This window comes from Cervus canadensis, chromosome X (assembly GCF_019320065.1).
Source record: "Cervus canadensis isolate Bull #8, Minnesota chromosome X, ASM1932006v1, whole genome shotgun sequence".
Taxonomy (NCBI): Eukaryota; Metazoa; Chordata; class Mammalia; order Artiodactyla; family Cervidae; genus Cervus; species Cervus canadensis.
In genome coordinates, this window is record NC_057419.1 from 18,580,397 (window position 1) to 18,602,558 (window position 22,162).

At 40.1% G+C, this 22,162-nt stretch overlaps 1 protein-coding gene across 1 annotated transcript in view; it reads right to left on the bottom strand.

The window, feature by feature from the left end:
* VEGFD (vascular endothelial growth factor D) overlaps window positions 1-22,162 on the bottom strand; it is a 43,007-nt gene that overhangs the window by 4,090 nt on the left and 16,755 nt on the right. Inside the window, exons 2-5 of the mRNA XM_043458395.1 lie at window positions 13,882-14,092; window positions 9,724-9,914; window positions 6,416-6,564; window positions 5,098-5,198 (exon numbers count right to left, since the gene is read on the bottom strand). Of these exons, the coding sequence (XP_043314330.1) occupies window positions 5,098-5,198; window positions 6,416-6,564; window positions 9,724-9,914; window positions 13,882-14,092 (652 nt within the window). The remainder of the gene's footprint in view (window positions 1-5,097; window positions 5,199-6,415; window positions 6,565-9,723; window positions 9,915-13,881; window positions 14,093-22,162) is intronic.

Consider the following 22,162-nt stretch of genomic DNA (forward strand, 5'->3'; position numbering starts at 1 on the left):
GTCAGGACTCCCCTTTTTTTCCTTTTTTGGGTACTGTTAGTTTTCTGTTTTTGTTTTTGGAAACAGTTTAGTGCAATGGCCTAAATCTAACAAGATGAAATTGGACTTCAATTCACTAATTCACATGTCCTCTTTCAGGGAAGAGAAGTCATTATAGAAAGGCAGTTGGCTTAATAGCCACATGTATGGGCGGGGGGGAGTATTTAGTGAACAGTAGTGAAAAAGTTGGCTTAAAGCTCAACATTCAGAAAACTAAGATCATGGCATCTTGTCCCATCACTTCATGGGAAATAGATGAGGAAACAGTGTTAGACTTTATTTTTTGGGGCTCCAAAATCACTGCAGATGGTGATTGCAGCCATGAAATTAAAAGACGCTTACTCCTTGGAAGGAAAGTTATGACCAACCTAGATAGCATATTAAAAAGCAGAGACATTACTTTGCCAACAAGAGTCCGTCTAGTCAACGCTATGGTTTTTCCAATGGTCATATATGGATGTGAGAGTTGGACTGTGAAGAAAACTGAGCGCCGAAGAATTGAAGCTTTTGAACTGTGGTGTTGGAGAAGACTCTTGAGAGTCGCTTGGACTGCAAGGAGATCCAACCAGTCCATCCTAAGGCAGATCAGTCCTGGGTGTTCATTGGAAGGACTGATGCTGAAGCCGAAACTCCAATACTTTGGCCACCTCATGCGAAGATTTGACTCATTGGAAAAGACCCTGATGCTGGGAGGGATTGGGGACAGGAGGAGAAGGGGATGACAGAGGATGAGATGGCTGGATGGCATCGCCGACTCAATGGACATGTGTTTGAATAAACTCCGGGAGTTTTTGATGGACAGGGAAGCCTGGCGTGCTGCGATTCATGGGGTCGCAAAGAGTCGGACACGACTGAGTGACTGAACTGAACTGAAGCTCAGTACATGTCATGAGTTTGATGAGGCCACTTGAGACATGACTGTGAACTTGGCCCATGTCAACTGCATTGTGGGAGATGAAAATTAGAAATGATTGTGATCTAGGCTACCTCATGCCTCTCACTTCTGTCATTGCCACAACTTCCCAAAAGGGTCCCTTCATCCTTGCCTGCCCCAAGCCAATCTCTTCTCTTGTACACTGTCCCTGGGTTGATTTTGTTGAAATCCTAATTGGTGCTGTCTCTGTCTACTTGAACTTGTTGAGTGGTTTTGTTTTGTGCTTAACATCACATCCAAGCTCTGGGACACAGTTCACAAGGTCTCCCATGAAGCTCCCTGGCTTCCTCTCTCATATCTACCCCGCCCCCTGCCTCTACGTCCTTACCACGCTGAACATCTTCTAGCACCCTGATGTGCTGGGTTCTCTCCCTTCCAGCTCTGAGCACTCATTTTTCCCCTGCTCAGAGCACGCCTCTCTTTCTCCATTACTTTCCCTACTCTCAAAATACATGTATACCAGCTAAGTCCCTCTGCAGGAATTACCTTCAGCAGAAAGAAGCTGGCTCCCCCAAGGTTATATCCCCTCTAGAGGAAGCCCATATCCAGTGACCAATCCATAGGACCCAGCCCCTCTGTCTCAATTGAGACATCCCCCCACAGGCTTGGCTCACGCCTCTCAGCAACTGCCATATAGTTCAACTTTTCCCCCTGCCCAGTCCTGCCCCTGCCCCTTCACCTTTGAATGCATTCCTGCAAGTAAACTCCTGAATACCAATCTCTCCCCCAGGAGCTGTGTACCAGGGAAACCGTAACTAGAACCACCTTAAGTTCTTTTTTTTTTTAAGGAATAAATTTTTTTAATTTGGGATTTTTTTATTTTATTATTTATTTATTTATTTTTGTTTTAATTGGAGGCAAGTTACCTTACAATATTGTGGTGGTTTTTGCCATACATTCACATGAATCAGCCATGGGTGTACATGTGTTCCCCATCCTGATCCCCTCTCCCATCCCATCCCTCAGATATGGAATAGATCGCCAGTCCAGGTTCTATGTATGAGGCAGGGTGCTCAGGGCTGGTGCACTGGGATGACCCCGAGGGATAGAACCACCTTAAGTTCTATGTATACAGTTTTCCACAATAACTTTCTTTGTGGAACCTATTTTTATTGGAATATAGATGATCTACAATATTGTGTTAGTTTTAGAAGTACAGCAAAGTGAATTGGTTATACATATATCCACTCTTTTTAAAATTCTTTTCCCATATAAGTCATTACAGAGTATTGCATAGAGTTCCCTGTGCTAAACGGTAAGTCCTTGTTGTGTATCTCTTTTATGTATAGTACTGTTTATCTGGGACTTCCTTGGTGGCTCAGACAGTAAAGAATCTGCCTGCAATGCGGGAGACCCAGGTTCGATCCCTGGGCCGGGAAGATCCCCTGGAGAAAGGAATGGCAACCCACTTCAGTATTCTTGCCTGGAAAATCTCATGGACAGAGGAGCCTGGTAGGCTGCAGTCCATGGGGTCACAAAGAGTTGGACTCTACTGAGCAACTAACACTCACTTTTCACTTGCAGTATGTATCTGTTACTCCCAATCTGAAGCCTGGCGTACTGCAGTCCATGGGGTCGCAAAGAGTCAGACACGACTGGGCGACTGAACTGAACTGAACCTTTCCCCCTTGGCGACCATAAGTTTGTCTTCTATACCTGTGACTCTATTTCTGTTTTGTAAATAAATTCATTTGTACCACTTTTTAGATTCCACACAATAACTTTCTAACAGTTTAAAAATGGGTCACATGGAGAAAGAACTAGATCAGTATGACATGGTTCTAGAGGGTAAACCTGAACTAACGAGTTGATGCTCTAGAGCTGGGATGTCCAGTATGATAGCTCCAGGCCAGAATGAGCATGAAATGGCAAGTTTGAACTGAGATGTGTTGTAAGTGTAAAATACACACTCGATTTCAAGGACTTAGCACAAGAATGAAGATATATATCATTGTTGAATTTTATATTGTTTACACACTGAAATGAGTGTTTTTTTTAAAATATTTTAGATTAAAACACATTAGAAATAATTTTATCTTCTTATTTTGACCTTTTTAATGAGAGTACTATAAAATATAAGTTATATATGTAACTTTCACTGTAACTCCATTGGATAGCACTGTCCTAGAGAGAAAGATATTCAGGTTCCATATAGTTTACTAGCAACAAGAGTGTGCCCAGTGTAACTGGGCTGCCTCAGTGGGTTTGGCAAGTTTCCTCATGACTGATGTATATTCTAGCAGAGGACAGCTGAAGACTTGGTGGGAAGGATGTACATGGCATTCAAAATCAACATGGGCATTTATGGAGTTACCAGATAACCCAGCAATTCCACTCCTGGACACTTATCTGCGAATGGTGAAGGCTATAATTTGAAAAGATACATGCGCCCCAATATTAGCACTGTTTACAATAGCCAAGAAATGGAAGCAATCTAAATGTCCACCAATAGGTGAATGGATAAAAGATGGTGTACATATACATAATGGAATACTACTCAGCCATAAAAAGGAATGAAATAATACCATTTGCAGCAACATGGATAGACCTAGAGATTATCATACTCAGTGAAGTAAGTGGACAAAGACAAATATATGATATCACTTATATGTGGAATCTTAAAAAAATGATACAAATGAACTCATTTACAAAACAGAAATAGACTCACAGATACAGAAGACAGTTACCAAAGGGAAAGGGAGGAGAGGATAAATTAGGAGTTTGGGATTAACAAGGGCTTCCCTGGTGGCTCAGATGGTAAAACATCTGTCTGCAATGTGGGAGACTCGGGTTCGATCGCTGGGTTGGGAAGATCCCTTGGGGAAGGAAATGGCAACCCACTCCAGTACTCTTGCCTGGAAAATTCCATGGATGGAGGAGCCTGGTAGGCTACAGTCCATGGGGTCGCAAAGAGTTGGACACAAGTGAGCAAATTCACTTTCACTTTCACCTTCTTTGGGATTAACATTTACACACTACTATACATAAAACAGATAAAACACTAGGACCTGCTATATAACACAGGGAAGTATATTCAATATCTTGTAACAACAGAAAAGAATTTGAAAAAGAATATATATGGATGTGTGTGTGTGTGTGTGTGTGTGTATGACTGAAGCATTTTGCTGTACGCCTGAAGCATTGTAAATCAACTATACTTCAATTTTCAAAAAGATATGCATGGTCATTTAAACTACATGAACTTGAAGGTTCCATGAAACCCTGGGCTGAGCTTTCATGAAAACATTTGGAAGCTGAGAGACAGAAGCATAAGGTTAGCTTGTTATTCACAGTTTCTGGGACAGATTTCCTTACAGTTTACTCCTTACTAATCTTGCTTGTAGATCACAGTTGGAAAAACAAGCAAGGTTCAAAACACATGAGTCCTTGTGATCTTTACAGTGGAATCATGTCAAGTTACCTTGGAAATCAATAAAAAGTGCATTTGTTTTCAGACAGATGTTCGTGATCAAAAATCAGAGTGTTAAGAGTTACGTGCGATGATGAGAGCCTAGCTCATCCGCCTCCCAACTCCCCTGAGTCCAAGAGCCATGTTTTGCTTTTACTTTACCCGTGTGTCAGAAGAAGTCATCTCTTATTCACCATTTTCTCAAATTACTGGCATGTTTTCACAAGACACAGTTGAAAGAAACCAAGTTCAAAATTACCTGAGGTTCCTGTGAGGTTTTTATACAACAAGTTAGTAAAATGTGGTTGACTCGTGTTTAGTTCTGAAGTGGCTTTCATTAAAGGTTATCATCCCCTTTCAAATTCATTGCTTTGAGATACTCTAATCATTTGGGGCTTTAAGATTAAAAAGCAGAATGATGCATTGATGGACTTACTATATAATTATACTGAAAGGCTCTGGAATCTCACTGCTTCTATCACTCTTAGCTGTGTGACCTTGAGAAAAATTACTAGACATCCTGGTTGTGTCCATTTTGTAATTGTAAAAAGAAAAGAGGAAAAGAGGCATTAATCATACATTATAGGATTGTTGGGAGGAGTAAATTAGTTGATATATATAAAAAGATTACACAATTGCTTTAAATCGTGTCAATAAATACTAGTTGTTATTGTTATTGTTATTACTGTTATTATTTCACCACTGCAATCATTACCTTCCATTCCTGCGAGTGGATTCTCCTCCTGTAAAACACATTTACATTTGTTGCTATCCCAGAGCATGTCAACAGGACAGAGCTTCTTGGAATGGGAGCAACTAGGAAAAGAAGACAATAAATCATATTTTAAAGCTTTCAAAGGTAATCATACCTTTGGAGCATTTTTTTTAAATGTTGAATACATTTCTGAGTAGAGAACAGTGAAGATTTTCAGGAGCTTGATTCATATTTATGAAGAACATGTTATTAGACAGTAATTCTGTAATTACAAATATTCTCTGTGGAAACCTTTGGAAATGAAACTGTAATTTTGGAAAGTTATAATCTTTTTAAGAGGATTGGTGTTAAAAACTATGCAAATTAGCTGTCAACAAAGCTTATTTACCGAAAGTAAATAGTGTTCTAACACAGCTCCTAAACATCATCGTCTGTAAAATGGAGATAAGAATGCTGGCCAGACAGCAGGAACATTTTGTAAATGTTCCTTTTCCATGAGCTTTCTCTTCTACTTGAGAAAGGCAGAGGGGTCTGCTTGGCTTAAGGCTCACTCCTTCACTAGCCACTCACACAGTTTCCTCCTTTAGTTCTGCAAGATCAAAGTCTCCAACTTAATTACTTTATATTTTTATTCAATGGTTGTAATTTGCCCTTTGATTCTCTGTATTAAATTATTTTTTCCCAAATCAATGATTCTGACCTTTGATTTCAGAATACTTTAGGGTGTCATAATTTGTCTCAGAAAGAATCACAAAATCCTCACAAGAAAATGTCTAGTCAAATTAAGTTTAAGTCATTTTCATTTAAAATACAATTTCCCATTTGGTAAACTTAAGAGGAGGGGTTAAAAAATGCCCAAATCAGATGCAGATAGCTTTGCCACTCTCCAATGACGCCAGGAGCCTTTTTCCCCTCCTAACTTTGGGACTTAAATATATAAACAGCCTGAAATGAGTTTTATCCAATGCTTGTTCTGGAATGAGGGGACAGATGCCAAATTTGAAGCTGGAGTTGAGTTTTACAACTGCATCAAACTATGTGCATTAAGAACAAAGGTGCCCACAAGTTTACATGCTGAGTTCACAGCCACCGAGCTTTTTGACATCCTGCAATATACAAGTAACACCTAGTAAAAAATACACTTGCCAAACACTCATTACCCACAGATATGGGTTAGAACCTAAAAGACAAAGAGCTTGAAGCAAGAGAGACCACTCTGTAATTAATGACGGATTCGCCACACACAGCTTCAGCAAGGCAAGAACAAGCATAGTGTAAGAAAGGCTTAACAAGTGTAACAAGTGTAAGAAAGGCTTACCGATCTTCTTCTGGGATCTGGATGGATCTTCTAATAATTGAGAATGGATGGCGGGGAGCTGTTGGGAAGCACTTACAACCTGTATGGTTGGCAACTTTAACAGGCACTAATTCAGGTACTGATGTCAAAGGCACTGATATCTCAAAGAGCTAGAGTAGAGAAAGAGAACTATAACACATATATTTGTTTGTTTTACAAAAAAATAATCATGTCTACAGTCTGCATTTTTGCCTTTGTCCCTTACGGTTGTGACTTTAGCAAAGTTGTCCATTAAGATAGAACTGATAAGGTTGAGGGCTGGTGTGATAGAAAGAATGCTGGGCTGCAAATCAGAAGACCAGGGCCTTTACATCACTTTATCAAGTATTTAAGTTTGGTCAAATCTCTTAACTTCTTGGTGTCCCTAGTACCCTTCTAAAATAGTTAGTTTGTGAAATGCTCCCTGTTCCTGCTTTAAGTCTGAGTGTAAATTGTAAGGATTAAATGAAATTACAGCTATGAAGTTTCTTTGCAACCATGGTGAAGAGATAACTGTTCAAAACGATTTACTTGTCCCTTCCCACGCCGTCTCCACCGAAGGAATATAGTTTCCTGTTCCTTGACTTTGGACTTGGCCATGTGACTTGCTTTGGCACAAGCATAGACTTGGACTATGTGTGCTTTCTGGGGCTCGCTGTCTCATGCATTTGCTCTAGACATGACAACAGCACAATCTGGCAGTCTTGCTGGTCTAAGGGATGAAAGACACGGGGACCAGACCTGGACTCAACCTGCAGCTTGGCATCAAGCCCCGCTGAGCCTAAACTCTAAAGTAACTGAATCTCAGATACATGAATGAGAATGTCATTATTGTTTGAAGCCACTAAGTTTTAGGGTGTTGTTTATTCAGCATTACAGAGTAAAAACTGACTGATATAAGACCATCATGCCCAAACAATTATAGGTAACATGAATATCATTTTTTCTATGTTTCCATATGCCAGCCCCTGTTGTAAGTACCTTTATATTAATTCATTTATCCCTTATAACAGCATTATAGGTTGGTTTTATTACCCCCCAACTCTACAGGTGAAGAAACAGATGGAAAGAGAGGTTAAATAACTGGCCTAAGACTACATAACTATTGACTGGGAGGATGGGGATCTGAACCCAGACAGTCTACTCCACAGCCAGAGGGCATACTGTCAAGAACATGCCTTATTACTTTTTGGAATAAAACTGCTATGACCAGGAGCTGCAAGATGGAACCTCAGCAAGTAAAATTTACTTGCCAAGAGTATCAATTACTTTAATTCTAGAGTGGTTCTCTGATGTACAGGTGAATTTGAACTTGATTTTAATGTTCTGTCCATTCAATTACCATTCCACATAGTCCTTGCTACATAGAGTCTTCATTTATTCACTTAGCTTCTAAGAGGTATTTCACTGAATAGCCCATAACTTTGGGATGAGAAGTTTTTTGGAAAACACTATTACAATGTTCAAATATGCATATTTGGAAAGAAAAACTGCTGAACACTTACACTTAAGCATATTCTTGGAAACTCATTTGTTGTGGACAACAGTCAAAATATTCAATTATCTATTAAGTGGAAACAATCCATTAAAGTTGTGTTTGTCCTGACCTTTCAATATGTAATGGTACTTCCATAAGTCTAAGTAAGAGTGTTTTTAAGAGTGTTTATTTTGCATGAACTTCATCTTGCGAAATTTTTCAGTATACTCTAGGGTATAACACAGTCACGAACTAAAGCCTCTTACGTTACGCAACCTTTGTTTCTACTGACAGTTGATGCTTAACCATAGTCATGTCATTTTTCCCCCTCTGATTGTCAAACAGTAGAGGTCAGAACTTTTACAATCCAAGATTCTCTAAAAGAATTTAGAAAAAGAAACTCTAAACTTTAAGGGCTATTTTAAGAGGTATGGGGGGGAAAGTAAGGGTACGTTAACCTAGTACCAAAACAAATCAGCATTCCATTCTTTCCTTCCGAACAAGATAAGTTATGTATTAGGTTGGCCAAAAAGTTTGTTCAAGTTTTTTCATAATATCTTACAGAATAATAATAATTTTTATTGCAGTACCTCTTTTCCCAATCATGAGACTAGATTGTAGAGGCAAATGTGACAATTAAATAAATATATCAATATGTGTGAGAGATTTGCAACATTGAACCAAAAGGAATATAGTTTGGCTTACAGCTTTTTAGTATGTTTTCTTTCCTAAGTTTGTTATTACTGCTCCACTATGCCATATATGGGTTTCCCAGGTGGCACTGGTGGTAAAGAACCCATCAGCCAATGCAGTAGACTTAAGAGAGGTGGGTTCGATCCCTGGGTTGGGAAGATCCCCTGGAGGAGGGTATGGCAACCCACTTCAGTATTCTTGCCTGGAGAACCCATGGACAGAGGAGCCTGGTGGGCTGTAGTCCATAGAGTTGCAAAGAGTCGGACGTGACTGAGTGACTAAGCACGCATGCATGCCATATACATTTTACAACAATATGGTAGCAATACAAAGAAAAACTTATCTACTGAGCAAAAGAGGTTTTATAAGATAAGAGAGAAGAATTCTTTCTTTCTTGGGGACTGGAGGATTCTTTCCAAAGGTCTTCTGTGCTAGATATTCTCCATCTGCCCCTTTGGAGATGCCATCCTCTTTTCTTCCTTCCCCACTGGGCAGTGTCCAAGGATGCTGACCTCCACGGACTACATCTATAAGCCTCCATACCTCCCCCACCCTGCCTCCTCTCCCTGCCAGGATAAGGGTGGGCAGTGGCTGCCCCTCACCCAGCCAGTCCTGCAGCCCTCTTCCCCACTTCCTCTCTGGGTTCCCATAACCACTCCACCCTCTGGCCTCTTCAGTCTAAGGGTGGGAACAGCTCCCCCTTTCTAGCAGCTCTGGGTACTTCATCAGCCCTTCTTCCTTCCCCTACCCTGCCCATTCCCTTCTTCAAACTCTTCTCAATCACTCCATCTGAACAACGTGGTACGTAATTAATAACACAAGTCAGTGTGGCTATCTTTGTTGCTTGAAATGTCTGCCTTAGTGACTTCCATATGATTTTCTGATCCTTGACATCATAGCATCAGAGAGACAGTCCTAGATATAACTACCTCGGGTGAATCTGGAGCCCCTCTCTGACTCTCCATTTCCTCAACGATAAGATGATAAGCTCCCCTTTGAGCTTGTTTCAGGGTTAAATAAAATGATGCAGCTAAGGCACTGAGACAGCGCTGGCAACCAGCTGAGCGGTAGCTGTCAACGCCACCAGCATCAGGGCCACAGAGGGCTCGTGTCCTCCTACCTGCTTGGAAACGTACGAGGTACTGGTATTGACGCAGACGAGGCTCTCTTCGTTGCAGCAGCCGCCACACCGGAACACGTTCACACAGGGAGGCTTGAAGAATGTGTCCGTGCTGCTCCCCAGCTCACTGGCCACCTCCACGCAGGTCTCTCGAGGGCTGCACTGTGTTCTTTGCCATTCCTCGTCTATAACTGCAGAGAGGCAGTCCATTGGGTCAGCAGAACAAATGGCCCTGACCTGCCTACATGTACCAGGGTTTGCTCAGCACCATCATTCTTGTATATATCAAGCTTGTTGATTTCACAAGATGGGTATCTGGGTTGGCTTTAACCAAGAATTGTTGGCAGAAAAATTACAACCCAAATCTGTGTTCCTTTCCATGTTTATGATCCCTTCATAGCCACTAATTCTACTTTCCGCTAGTATAAACACCATGTCCTGGATATAACTACATTGGGTACATCTGGAGAGGCTGGCTAATAAGGAAGTAAATTAATGCATGTAAAGCAATAACATGTAAGCATTATTTATTAAGCAATTTACAGGACATAGTTGGAGAGCATTTCTTCTCGTTTAAGTCAGGGGTGACTAGGTTTTAGCACCATTAGGAAATACATTTCTGTTGGTTGCTTAAGTAACTATATATGGCAAACATATGAATGAAAATTTAAGTGTTCCTCAAGTCAGAGTGTTCTCATTTGCAAACACCCGATACTGACGTTTCTATCAAATGATGAAATAAGCTGATTCATTTTGATGAAAGGAGCAATTTTCTGGCCATTCTAACGAATTTGTGGGAAACAAGAAACAAGCCTCAGGGAATTAAAAAAAAAAAAAGATTACATACATTCCTGTAAAATACACTTGCCTTTCTCTCAAAGTTCATTTTTTTAAATTAGATTTTGATAATGTTATATAGCCTTTCTGTGGCTGTTTCTGGGAAATGATTCAAATTTGTGATACTGGCAAGATTTAGACTTTCTTTTAGTTTGTCATGGAATTGTCGAGTCAATTATATAGGCTGGGGGTGGGGGTGGCTAAAACCCTCTGTGGCTGGGAGCTTCTAATCTGAGCCGCAATCATGCCCACCTCCTGGCGTTCATACCCTTCTGTCATCCCCTCCTCTGCATGTGTGCTGGACCTAGTACCCCAATTCTTATGAAGAAAAGACAGCAAGAATGGTGGGATGGCACATCCATGGTGAACTTAACAAAGACTGCTCTCCACCTCGCTAGCAGTCACCCTCTCTTGCTGGCACCCTCTCTTGCCTTCTCAACCGCAGCCTTAGAGGAAGCAAGTCACCATGTTGGAAAGACCCACATGGCAGGCAAGTGAGGGTGGTCTCTATCCAACAGGTGGTAATGGAGGTGGGATCCTCGGCCCAACAGCCTGTCTGGAACTAAACCCTGCCAGCAACCACTCAGGAAACTTGGAAGCACATCCAGCCCTAACTGAACTGTGAGATGGTGCCTATAGCCCAAGCTGACACCTTGACTGAAGCCTCCGGAGTGACCCTGAAGGAGAGACACCAATTGAGCCCATGTCTGCACTGCTGACCCACAGAAACTGTGAGATCAAAACATGCTGTCTGAAGCAACTAAGTTTTGGGGTAATGTGTTACACAGCAATAGATAAACTCTTCTTTGTTTTTATCTTATGTTCAAAAATCTAATTGGTCTCTGCTCACATTCTGAATTCCTATATATGTGAATGTGTTTCCACTAGAACAGATAGAGCAAACTCCTACCTGAAGGATACAGATAAAATATTATTGTTGCAAATCTGATGCTAGTCTATAAATTATTCCCTTAAGACATCTTTCCCACAGCTTTTCTCCTTTCCGCCCCCCCTTAATCTCAAATTTCCTCATATGTTGCTTCTTAGATCATTGAAAACACAAAGTATGTTTGGCTGGCTGAAAAGCACTGCCTACACTACACAGTTTACCTAAACTTTCCTTTTCCATAATAAAATCTTTTAGCCCAACAAACCATTTAAAATGTTTGATTATGAATATTTACATACAGAGCCTGAAGGCTGTAAACATGAGAAATAAATTATCCAATTAGGTACTGTTTAAATCACTATTATTAATCATAAATCACTGAAATAACAAGTAATCAACTTTAAAAACTCTTTCTTGTTTAAAATTCCACTTAAATGTTGCTTTCCATTTGCTTTTTTATAAAAGCAAGTTTTGAAAGTCAGAACGCTGTGTGGAACTATGACCACTGTCACTGAGTAAAGGCTTCATATCTCTACTTCCTTTCCTACTGCCCAGCAGGGCTGCTCTTCCTCGGGGAATTATCCTGAAATACATGAAATATAAGAAATTATCATTGGGATACCACATGGGTTTCATTATTTGCTACTTCTGTGTGTGCTAAGTCGCTTCAGTCATGCCCAACTCTGTGCAACCCTATGGACTGTAGCCTGCCTAGCTCCTCTGTCCATGGGATTCTCCAGGCAAGAATATTGGAGTGGGTTGCCATTTCCTTCTCCAGGGGATTGTCTTGACCCAGGGACCGATCCTGCATCTCTTATGTCTCCTGCATTGGCAGGCAGGCTCTTTACCACTAGCGCCACCTGTTACTTCTTAGTAATTAACTTTAGATGATCCCCCACCTGCCATGTAATAAGAGACATTTTAGAGTTAGCAAATTCTGTATTTAATTTATGATTTTTAAAATTTTTTTTAAATGTTATGGTTTCCTCCTTAGAAAATGTTTATTTCAACATCAACGACTTTTTAAAATTACCTTGTCTTAGTTTTATGGTAATTGCTTCTCTATCTCCATCTTCAGAGTAGCTTCAGGCTTGCCTAAGGCCTTCAGGCAGGTAATCTGGTTAAAGCCCTGAATCTTCAGATGAAGTCTCATCCCTTTACTTTCATGAAGTCCATGCTAGTTCACCACATAGAAACAAGTAGATTTGCAGACCTCTGGCTAAATTGGGTTCTAGGCCATGGTTCCAACCATCTCAACTCTTTCAGACATAGTCATACACATACGCATCAAGCATCCTCTTCACACCCGGGCCTCAGTGCTGCCAAGGGATTTATTCTGCCTATGCACAGCTTTCCCCACAGCCAACAACAGCAGCCCATTCAACATCATCCTTTTACAAATTGAAGAAAATAAAGATAACTTTATAGAGAAAGACAAGAATAATTTTGGCTGAGCAATCCATTTGAATTATTATGCAATAGCTACAATCCAATACTAGGTAATCATATGTTAATCAAATCTAAAATGTTAGCTCATCAATGCTACGGTGGCTTCTTGTGTTCTTGTGACATGTCATCAAAAAGTGAGATGCTAGACTTTCCTGTTGGTCCAGTGGTTAGGACTCTGTACTTTCACTGCAGGGGACATGGGTTCCATCCCTGCTTGCGGAAGGAAGTAAGGTGTGTGTCATGGCCAAAAAATTTTTTAAAAAAGGAAAGAAAAAAGCTAAATGTCTAATTGGAGGTCACACAACTGTATTTGGCAAGTGATTCTTTCATTACAGGACAGTACATCAAGACAATGATTTTCTTATAAAGAACCTGCAAAGCTTACTAGGGAAGAGTCATTCCCTTTATTTCAAATCATGTTATTTTCTAGTCCAGAATCTGGATTCTTTTGTCTAGAGAATTTTCCTTTCCATTATTCTCCTAGTAATACCAGTAAGCATTATTCCAACTCAGCTTCTAAATTCTGCTTTTCATTCTTACTTTAAAAAATCACAGAATTTTGAAGACATAAAAAGCTATAGCTAATATACTGGTTTTCATCCATGTATGTCTGGCCATTGAATGCTCCTTATTTAATGAATGCCCAAGTTTTTTTATTTTTTAAGTAAATTCAATGATTTTTTTTCTATTAAGAACAGTCTTTCTGGGTTTGTTTTGCCCTCATAACTCTGAGTTTACTATATTTCTATATTGTGAAGTGTTATTTGGTATTGAATTTTGATCTCAAAATCATATTGGGTCGATTTCTCTGCTGAGTAAACACAGGAAACCAGAATTCTCCACTAAATCAAAGCTATGAAATCAAAGACCCGCTTTTCTTCTCCTTGCCACGTGCCTGCCCTGCTCAGACTTTCAGTAGAAGCTGGCGCATTCATTACTATCAGATAAAGAGTAGGACTCGGCCTCCGCCTGCACACACCTACCTTTGAGTGTCTCCATGTCAAAGAAAGTGGCCGCAAACCTGGTGGACCGATGGGATGCTGAGCGAGAGTCTGTGCTGGTGAGACTTTTGAGCTTCAGTCGGCATCTCCATAGCTTCCAGTCCTCGAAGTGTGTGATCTGCAGTAGTTCCTCCAAACCAGAAGCCGCCCTGATCTGCTGCTCAGATCGTTCTAACATTGACCGAGATGCCCGCTTAAAGTGAAACAAACCAAAAGATCTGATTTACAAGCAAGTTACTCAATTTCTACTTTGTCTTGATAACAAGCATTTTTTTTGCTAGCACTTACAAATGTAATTGGGCTTCCCTGGTGGCTCAGCTGGTAAAGAATTTGCCTGTAATGCTGGAGACCTGGGTTCGATCCCTGGGTTGGGAGGATTCCATGGAGAAGGGAATGGCTACCCACTCCAGTATTCTGGCCTGGAGAATTCCATGGACTGTATAGTCTATGGGGTCGCAAAGAGTCAGACACTGACTGAGCAACTTTCACTTTCACAAATGTAAATAGAGCTAAAAATTAGATTATCAAAAGGGACACTGGTACCTAGGAAAAATGACAAGTAGTAATTTTGACCCACATTCTGTTTATTTATGATCAATGGAATGACTTATTTCCCCTGGAAATAAATAATAATTTAAAGACAACATTGTAGTGGGTTGAATGGCAGACATTTAAATGACATGTCCACATCCTAAACCCCAGTACCTGCAAATAAGACTTTTGTGGGGGAAAAGGATCTTTGTAGATGTAATAGAGTTAAGGATCTTGAGATGAGGTCACCCTGGATTATCTGAATAAACTTAAATACAAATACAAACATCCTTATAAAAGTCAGAAGAGGGAAGACATGGACACAGAAGAGGAGGATATGTGAAGACAGAGGGAGAGGTTAAAGTAGCACACTCATAAGCCAAGGATTGCCTAAAGCCACCAGAAGCCCATTACCCACTGGAGCTGAACTCTTGATGGCCTCCACCTTCCAGAGGAGTCCATCAGTTCTGCAGCTTCAGTTTCATGGGGTTTTTTCTAATTGTTTTTCTTGAGATACAATTTACAGATAATGTAGTATAGGCTTAAGGTATGTAACATATTGAGTTCTTCAACGTCATGTTTTTGGTGCCATTTCTGCAAATGTTTCCCATCTGCAGATGCTTACCATCCTGTGATCAACTTTTTATTTTATCAATCATGGCTATGGACTGTAAACCATCTGAAAACATGAGTGCAGAAGGTCATTTTACTTGGAAGTCCAGATATGAATGTGAATGTATGTATGTGTGCATGTTTTAACAGGTGTGAGAATCTCAAACATGTTTATGAACTGAGGGAAAGAGCCAACAGAGCGGAAGAACATATGCAGGAGGGAAAGCAAGGACCTAGAGGGGTTGGTGTGATGTAAGTTCCAGAGATAAGCAGACAGAGGATGAATGAATGAGGGCCTGAAAGAGGAGGCTCATAGAGATGATCCAGGCCTGAGGATCACAGGACTCATTGACACCTATGGTTTCTCACTTCTTTGGGAAATTTGTCTCAAGGCAGTTTTCTGGGAGCAAGGAGTGGAGGAAGCCTGAAGAGCACAGATAGGGTTTGGGGAATAGACATTGAATTTCAGGAGCATTCTGCAACTGCTTCATCTAAGAAATCTGGGGATGAAATTGAATAACTGCCAATCTCTTCAGCAACTCTGAAATTCAGTGATGTGCTATTAAGGCTCATTTTTCAATAGTTTCTTATTTCATGATTATTCATTCCCTCTTCTAGTTGGACACTATAACTACTTCATATTCAATTCACTCTGTGGAATAAAATTTTGTTACAAGACTGCTTCCCCATGAAAATAATGAAAACAATCAAATAGCTTTTTAAATGCTTTAAAAATTGTACTCTGAGAGGATTTTTATTTATTGAGGCAAATTTCAATCTCAAAATGATAAGGCTTCATAGCTCTTACAAGTTTCAATTCAATCTGAGAAATATCTTCAAACTATCCAACCATGAGAGCTCAGGAGGAAATAATCAAATCTCTGGATTGAATTAAGGCCACTGAAGGGCTCATACAACTTACCTCATCATGAAAAATGAAGTGTTCACTCAAGTATAAGTTATTTAAGCAAACTTTAAGCCTTATAATTTAAAACCTAGTTTGAAATAATTCAGAAATTGCAGACAGTTATTTTGCTCTTACAAGTGGAGGTACTAAAAATTCAGAATAAGCAGAAAGCTGACAACTAATTCTTGTGGGGGTAGGGGGTGGGCATGTATTTACAAAGGGTCAAGAATGACTACTGATTCCAAGAGGTTTTCTGCATTGGTGGATTTTTGTATAGTTCATTTTTATCTGCTTGAACAAGACAAACATTAAAATTAAAAAGTGTAAATATAGCCCCCAGTATATATTAAAACTATGAATTTCACTGGTTTTCACTACCAAACATTTGCCAAGTTGCTTATAATTTCTTCCTATTTTCTAATGGAAGTGCTAATCAAAACTAAAATAATCAGAAAGCACTCAGCAAGAGGAATTGAGGAAGTGTTACCAGATCACTGCTTTTTGTCACAACAGCATCTTTTTATACATCTGTGGTCATTAATTCAAGACTGTTAGCAAATTCCCTCCTAAATAGCAAATCATTCTCTGATGTCTTGGCTACCACAAGCCAGTTTCTAAGTTGAGACTTAAGGTCTTTGTAACAAGATTTACTGTTATTTCAATGCATACTTCTTCCTGCAGACAATAGGAAGGGTAGTCAGTTTTCCTTAATTTTTGACTTCACCTGGCATTTTCTCCAAGGAAGCACAAGCATCTGCACAGCTCAGGCCCAGGCAGTCATCTAGGCCGAGTGTGACTAACACCACAGGGAAGATATTTGGAAAGGTATGGTGGCCGGGTTTGGAGGAGGAATTTGCAAGTGTCCATGTTGTGGGGAAATCAAAAGCATTCTGTACTCTTAATCATTTGAGCTCTCAATTTCCATGCCTCTCCCTCCAATATCAAGTCAAAGAACACATTCAAAGAGTGACCAAAGGCATAATTTGGGGATATCAAGGATCCCCACTGGGAAAAAAACAGCAGGAGGTTCATTTTTGTTGGGTAAAGAGTGGGCTTGAGAATGAGAGGGCTGGAAAGTAAGATTGGGAAGAGAGGTTGGTGAGGTGAGATACTACTTAACAGCCACTGAGTGCTGAAGAATTGATGCTTTTGAACTGTGGTGTTGGAGAAGACTCTTGAGAGTTCCTTGGACTGCAAGGAGATCCAACCAGTCCATCCTAAAGGAAATCAGTCCTGAATATTCATTGGAAGGGCTGATGCTGAAGCTGAAACTCTAATACTTTGGCCACCTGATGTGAAGAACTGACTCACTGGAAAAGACCCTGATGCTGGGAATGATTGAAGTGGGAGGAGAAGGGGATGACAGAGGATGAGATGGTTGGATGGCATCACTGACTCAATGGACATGAGTTTGAGTAAACTCCGGGAGTTGATGACGGACAAGGAAGCCTGGTGTACTGCAGTCCATGGGGTTGCAAAGAGTCAGACACAACTGAGCGACTGAATTGAACTGAACTGAGGATGGTCACAGTCAAGAAGACAACACCAAGGGTTGGTAGGGATGCCCAGCAATGGGGACCCTCATCCATTGCTGATAGGATTGTAAAATGGTGCTGTCACTTTAGAAAAGAGTTCGTCAATTCTTTAAAAAGTTAAACTCGTGGTATGATCCACTAATTCCACTCCTAAGGATTACTCAAGAGATGGAAAATCGATTATTGGCTGCCTGGGGCTGGGAGTGGGAATTCAGGTTAATTGTAAAGGGGCACAAGGGATCTTGGGCTTCTCAGGTGGTGCAGCAGTAAAGAACCTGCCTGCCAATGCCAGAGATGCAAGAATCTCGGGTTGGATCCCTGGGTCAGGAAGATCCCCTGGAGGAGGGCATGGTAACACACACTAGTATTCTTGCCTGGCAAATCCCGTGGACAGAGGAGGTTGGGATTGCAAAGAGTTAGATACAATTGAGCAACTGAGAACACACACACACACACACACACAAACACACACAAGGGATCCTATATGGAGATAGCTGCACCACTCAGCAAGTTTACTAAACACCATTGAATTACTTCAAACAGGTGAATGGTTAAATTTTATAGTATGTAACTTGTATAACAATATAGTGGTTTAAAATAAAAAAGAGGAAGGATTGGAAGTTTAAAGGCCAGGCTAGTTGTATCCAGTTTGGGAGGCAATGTAAAATATCGGAGATGAACAATGAGATATCACTGGACACCCATTTCATTGGTTTGCTCTTTTGTTCATTTCTTCTTGCTTTGGCCTCACTCCCCACTGTTCCCTCTGCTGGGAATGCCCTCCACTCTAAGTTAAACCTTTCTCAACCAGGTGTTACCTCCATATGGAAACCTCTCCCACAATTCCCACCCCTGCCTGGGTCTGGTCCTTCAATCATATGGATTCCTAGCTCCCCTTCCTTTTCCTTAGCACTTACCACCACTGACACTGAAGAATTATTTGCCATTACTTACTTAATGCTTCTCTTCCCTACTGTGTCTTAAGAACCACTGGAGGAGTAATGGTATGCTTTATTCACATAGCAATAGGTAGAGCTATGAATTAGGAGGTTGGGATTAACATACACATACTACTATATATAACATACATAACCAACAAGGACCTAGTGTATAGCACAGGGAACTTTACTCAATATTTTCTTTTCCTATTAGGGAAAAGAATCTGAAAAAGAATAGACATGTATATGTATAACTGAATCATTTTTCTGTACACTTCAAACTAACACAACATTATAAATCAACTATAGTTCAGTTAAAAATAATAAAGAGGAAGACATAGGCAGTACACTCTTTGATATACATCACAGCAAGATCCTCTTTAACCCACCACCTAGAGTAATGGAAATAAAAACAAAAATAAACAAATGAGACCTAATTAAACTTAAAAGCTTTTGCAAAGCAAAGGAAACAATAAACAAGATTAAAAGATAACCCTCAGAATGGCAGAAAATAATTGCAAATGAAACTGACAAAGGATTAATCTCTAGAATGTATAAGCAGTTCATACAGCTCAATATTAGCAAAATACACAGCCCAATCAAAAAATAGGCAGAAGACCTAAACAGACATTTCTCCAAAGAAGACATACAAATGACCAATAAACACATGAAAATATGCTCAACATCACTAATCATTAGAGAAATGCAAATATAAACTACAATGCGGTATCTCCTCACACCAGTCAGAATGGCCATCATCAAAAAATCTACAAACAATAAATGCTGGAGAGGGTGTGGAGAAAAAGGAACTCTTCTACACTGCCAGTGGAAATGTAAACTGATACAGCCATTATGGAAAACAGTATGGAGATTCCTTTAAAAACAGTATGGATATTCCTTTATTCCTTTTCCTTTAGAAATAAATCTACCATATGACCCAGCAACTGCACTACTGGGCACACACTCTAAGAAAACCATAATTGAAAAAGACACATGTACCTCAGTGTTCACTGCAGCACTATTTACTACAGCCAGGACATGGAAGCAACCTAGATACCCATCAATAGATGAATGGATAAAGAAGATGTGGTAGATATATACAGTGGAATATTACTCAGCCATAAAAAAGAATGAATTTGAGTCAGTTCTAAGTGAGGTACATGAACATAGGGCCTGTTATACAGAGTGAGGTAAGTCAGAAAGAGAAAAATAAATACAGCATATTCAAGCATATATGTGGAATCTAGAAAAAATGGTACTGATGAACCTACTTGCAGGGAAGGAATGGAGATGCAAATGTAGAGAACAGACTTGTGGACACAGTGGGGGAGGGAGAGTGGGATGAACAGAGAAAGTAGTATCAACATATACACACTATTAGGTGTAAGATGGATGACTGATGAGAAGTTCCTGTGTAGCACAGGGAGCCCAGCCTGGAGCTCCGTGATGACTTGGAGGGATGGGATAGGGAGAGGGGAGGGAGGCAAGGGAGGGAGGGCAGGGATGTATAATTAAGGCTGATTTGCCTTGCTGTATGGCAGAAACCAACACAACACTGTAAAAATATTTTTAAATATATTTAAATTAAAAATGGGAAAAAAAACTAATGGGATATATCAACATTTATCTTAGCATAAAAATAAAAGCTATACAAAGAAAAAATAGTAAGAGCTAAATATTTATTAAATACATGAATAAATAGAAATGCTATAGAAAGTTTAACCCTGACATTACTTACTTATTCGAACTGCATCACTTATTTTTCAAGGCTCTTCCCCGGAGTATCCTCCTTCCAGGTCCAAATCACCAGCCACTTTTTCCATCAAGCTTTCTATGATATTCCTAACTTAGACTATATTTTTAATGAGGATATTACATTTCCCTTATTAGACTATGATCTCCTTGAGGGTAGAATATGTGGTCAGGTTCATCTTTTTATGTAAGTACTTAATGCACAGCTGATGAAGGAATTTAACTGTAATAAATACACACATATTAGACAAATATTGTGATCAGGCCCAGGTTTGTGTGGTCTGTTTCGTCTTTTGTATAGAGCAATGCTTCTCAAAACTTCCTGTGCATACCAGTCACCCAGCAATCTTGTCAGAATGCAGGTTCTGAGGCAGTAGGTTTGGAGGGAGACCTAGAGTGGTGCATTTCTAACAAGTGCCCAGGTGCCTGTGGTACTGTTGGTTGGTTGGCCACACTTTGAGAAGTGTTTGTAGCACAGGTTCCCAATCTTGGCTTCACCTTGAACCTGTCTGGGAAGAAACCTCACAGAAAAACACTGATGCTTGGATCCCAGCCTCAGATATTCTTATTTTATGGGTCTGGGTTACAGGTTTGCCATAAGGATTTTTTATTTTTATTTTTTTGGCCCAGCCTAGGCTTTATTGACTTAGCATACATTCCAGTACATTTGTGGAGTGTGGATTCACCTCCCTCCTTGGATTACTTTTTAAAAAAAACTAATTTATTTATTTTAATTGGAGGCTAATTACTTTACAATATCGTAGTGGGTTTTGCCATACATTGACATGAATCAGCCATGGGTGACATGTGTTCCCCATCCTGAACCCCCCTCCCACATCCCTCCCCATCCCATCCCTCAGGGTCATCCCAGAACACCAGCCCTGAGTACCTTGTCTCATGCATCAAACCTGGGCTGGCAATCTGTTTCATATCTGATAATATACATGTTTCATTGCTGTTCTCTCAAATCATCCCACCCTTGCCTTCTCCCACAGAGTCCAAAAGACTGGTTTTTACATCTGTATCTCTTTTGCTGTCTCGCATATAGGGTCATCATTACCATCTTTCTAAATTCCATATATATGCGTTAGTATACTGTATTGGTGCTTTTCTTTCTGACTTACTTCACTCTGTATAATAGGGTCCAGTTTCATCCACCTCATTAGAACTGATTCAAATGCATTCTTTTTAATGGCTGACTAATATTCCATTGTGTGTATGTACCACAACTTTCTTATCCTGCTGGACATCTTATGCTGATGAACATCTAGGTTGCTTCCATGTCCTGGCTATTGTAAACAGTGCTGCAATGAACATTGGGGTACATGCGTCTCTTTCAATTCTGGTTTCCTCGGTGTGTATGCCCACCAGTGGGATTGCTGGGTCGTATGGCAGTTCCATTTCCAGTTTTTTAAAGAATCTCCACACTGTTCTCCATAGTGGCTGTACTAGTTTGCATTCCCACCAACAGTGTAACAGGGTTCCCTTTTCTCCACACCCTCTTCAGCATTTATTGTTTATAGACTTTTTGATAGCAGCCATTCTGACTGGCATGAGATAGTACCTCATTGTGGTTTTGATTTGCATTTCTCTGATAATGAGTGATGTTGAGCATCTTTTCATGTGTTTGTTAGCCATCTGTATGTCTTCTTTGGAGAAATGTCTGTTTAGTTCTTTAGCCTATTTTTTGATTGGGTCGTTTATTTTTCTGGAATTGAGCTACAGGAGCTGCTTGTATATTTTTGAGATTAATTCTTTGTCATTTGCTTCACTTGCTATTATTTTCTCCCATTCTGAAAGCTGTATTTTCACCTTGCTTATAGTTTCCTTCATTGTGCAAAAGCTTTTAAGTTTAATTAGGTCCCATTTGCTTATTTTTGCTTTTATTTCCATTACTCCAGGGGGTGGGTCATAGAGGATCCTGCTGTGATTTATGTCAGAGAGTGTTTTGCTTATGTTTTCCTCTAGGAGTTTTATAGTTTCTGGTC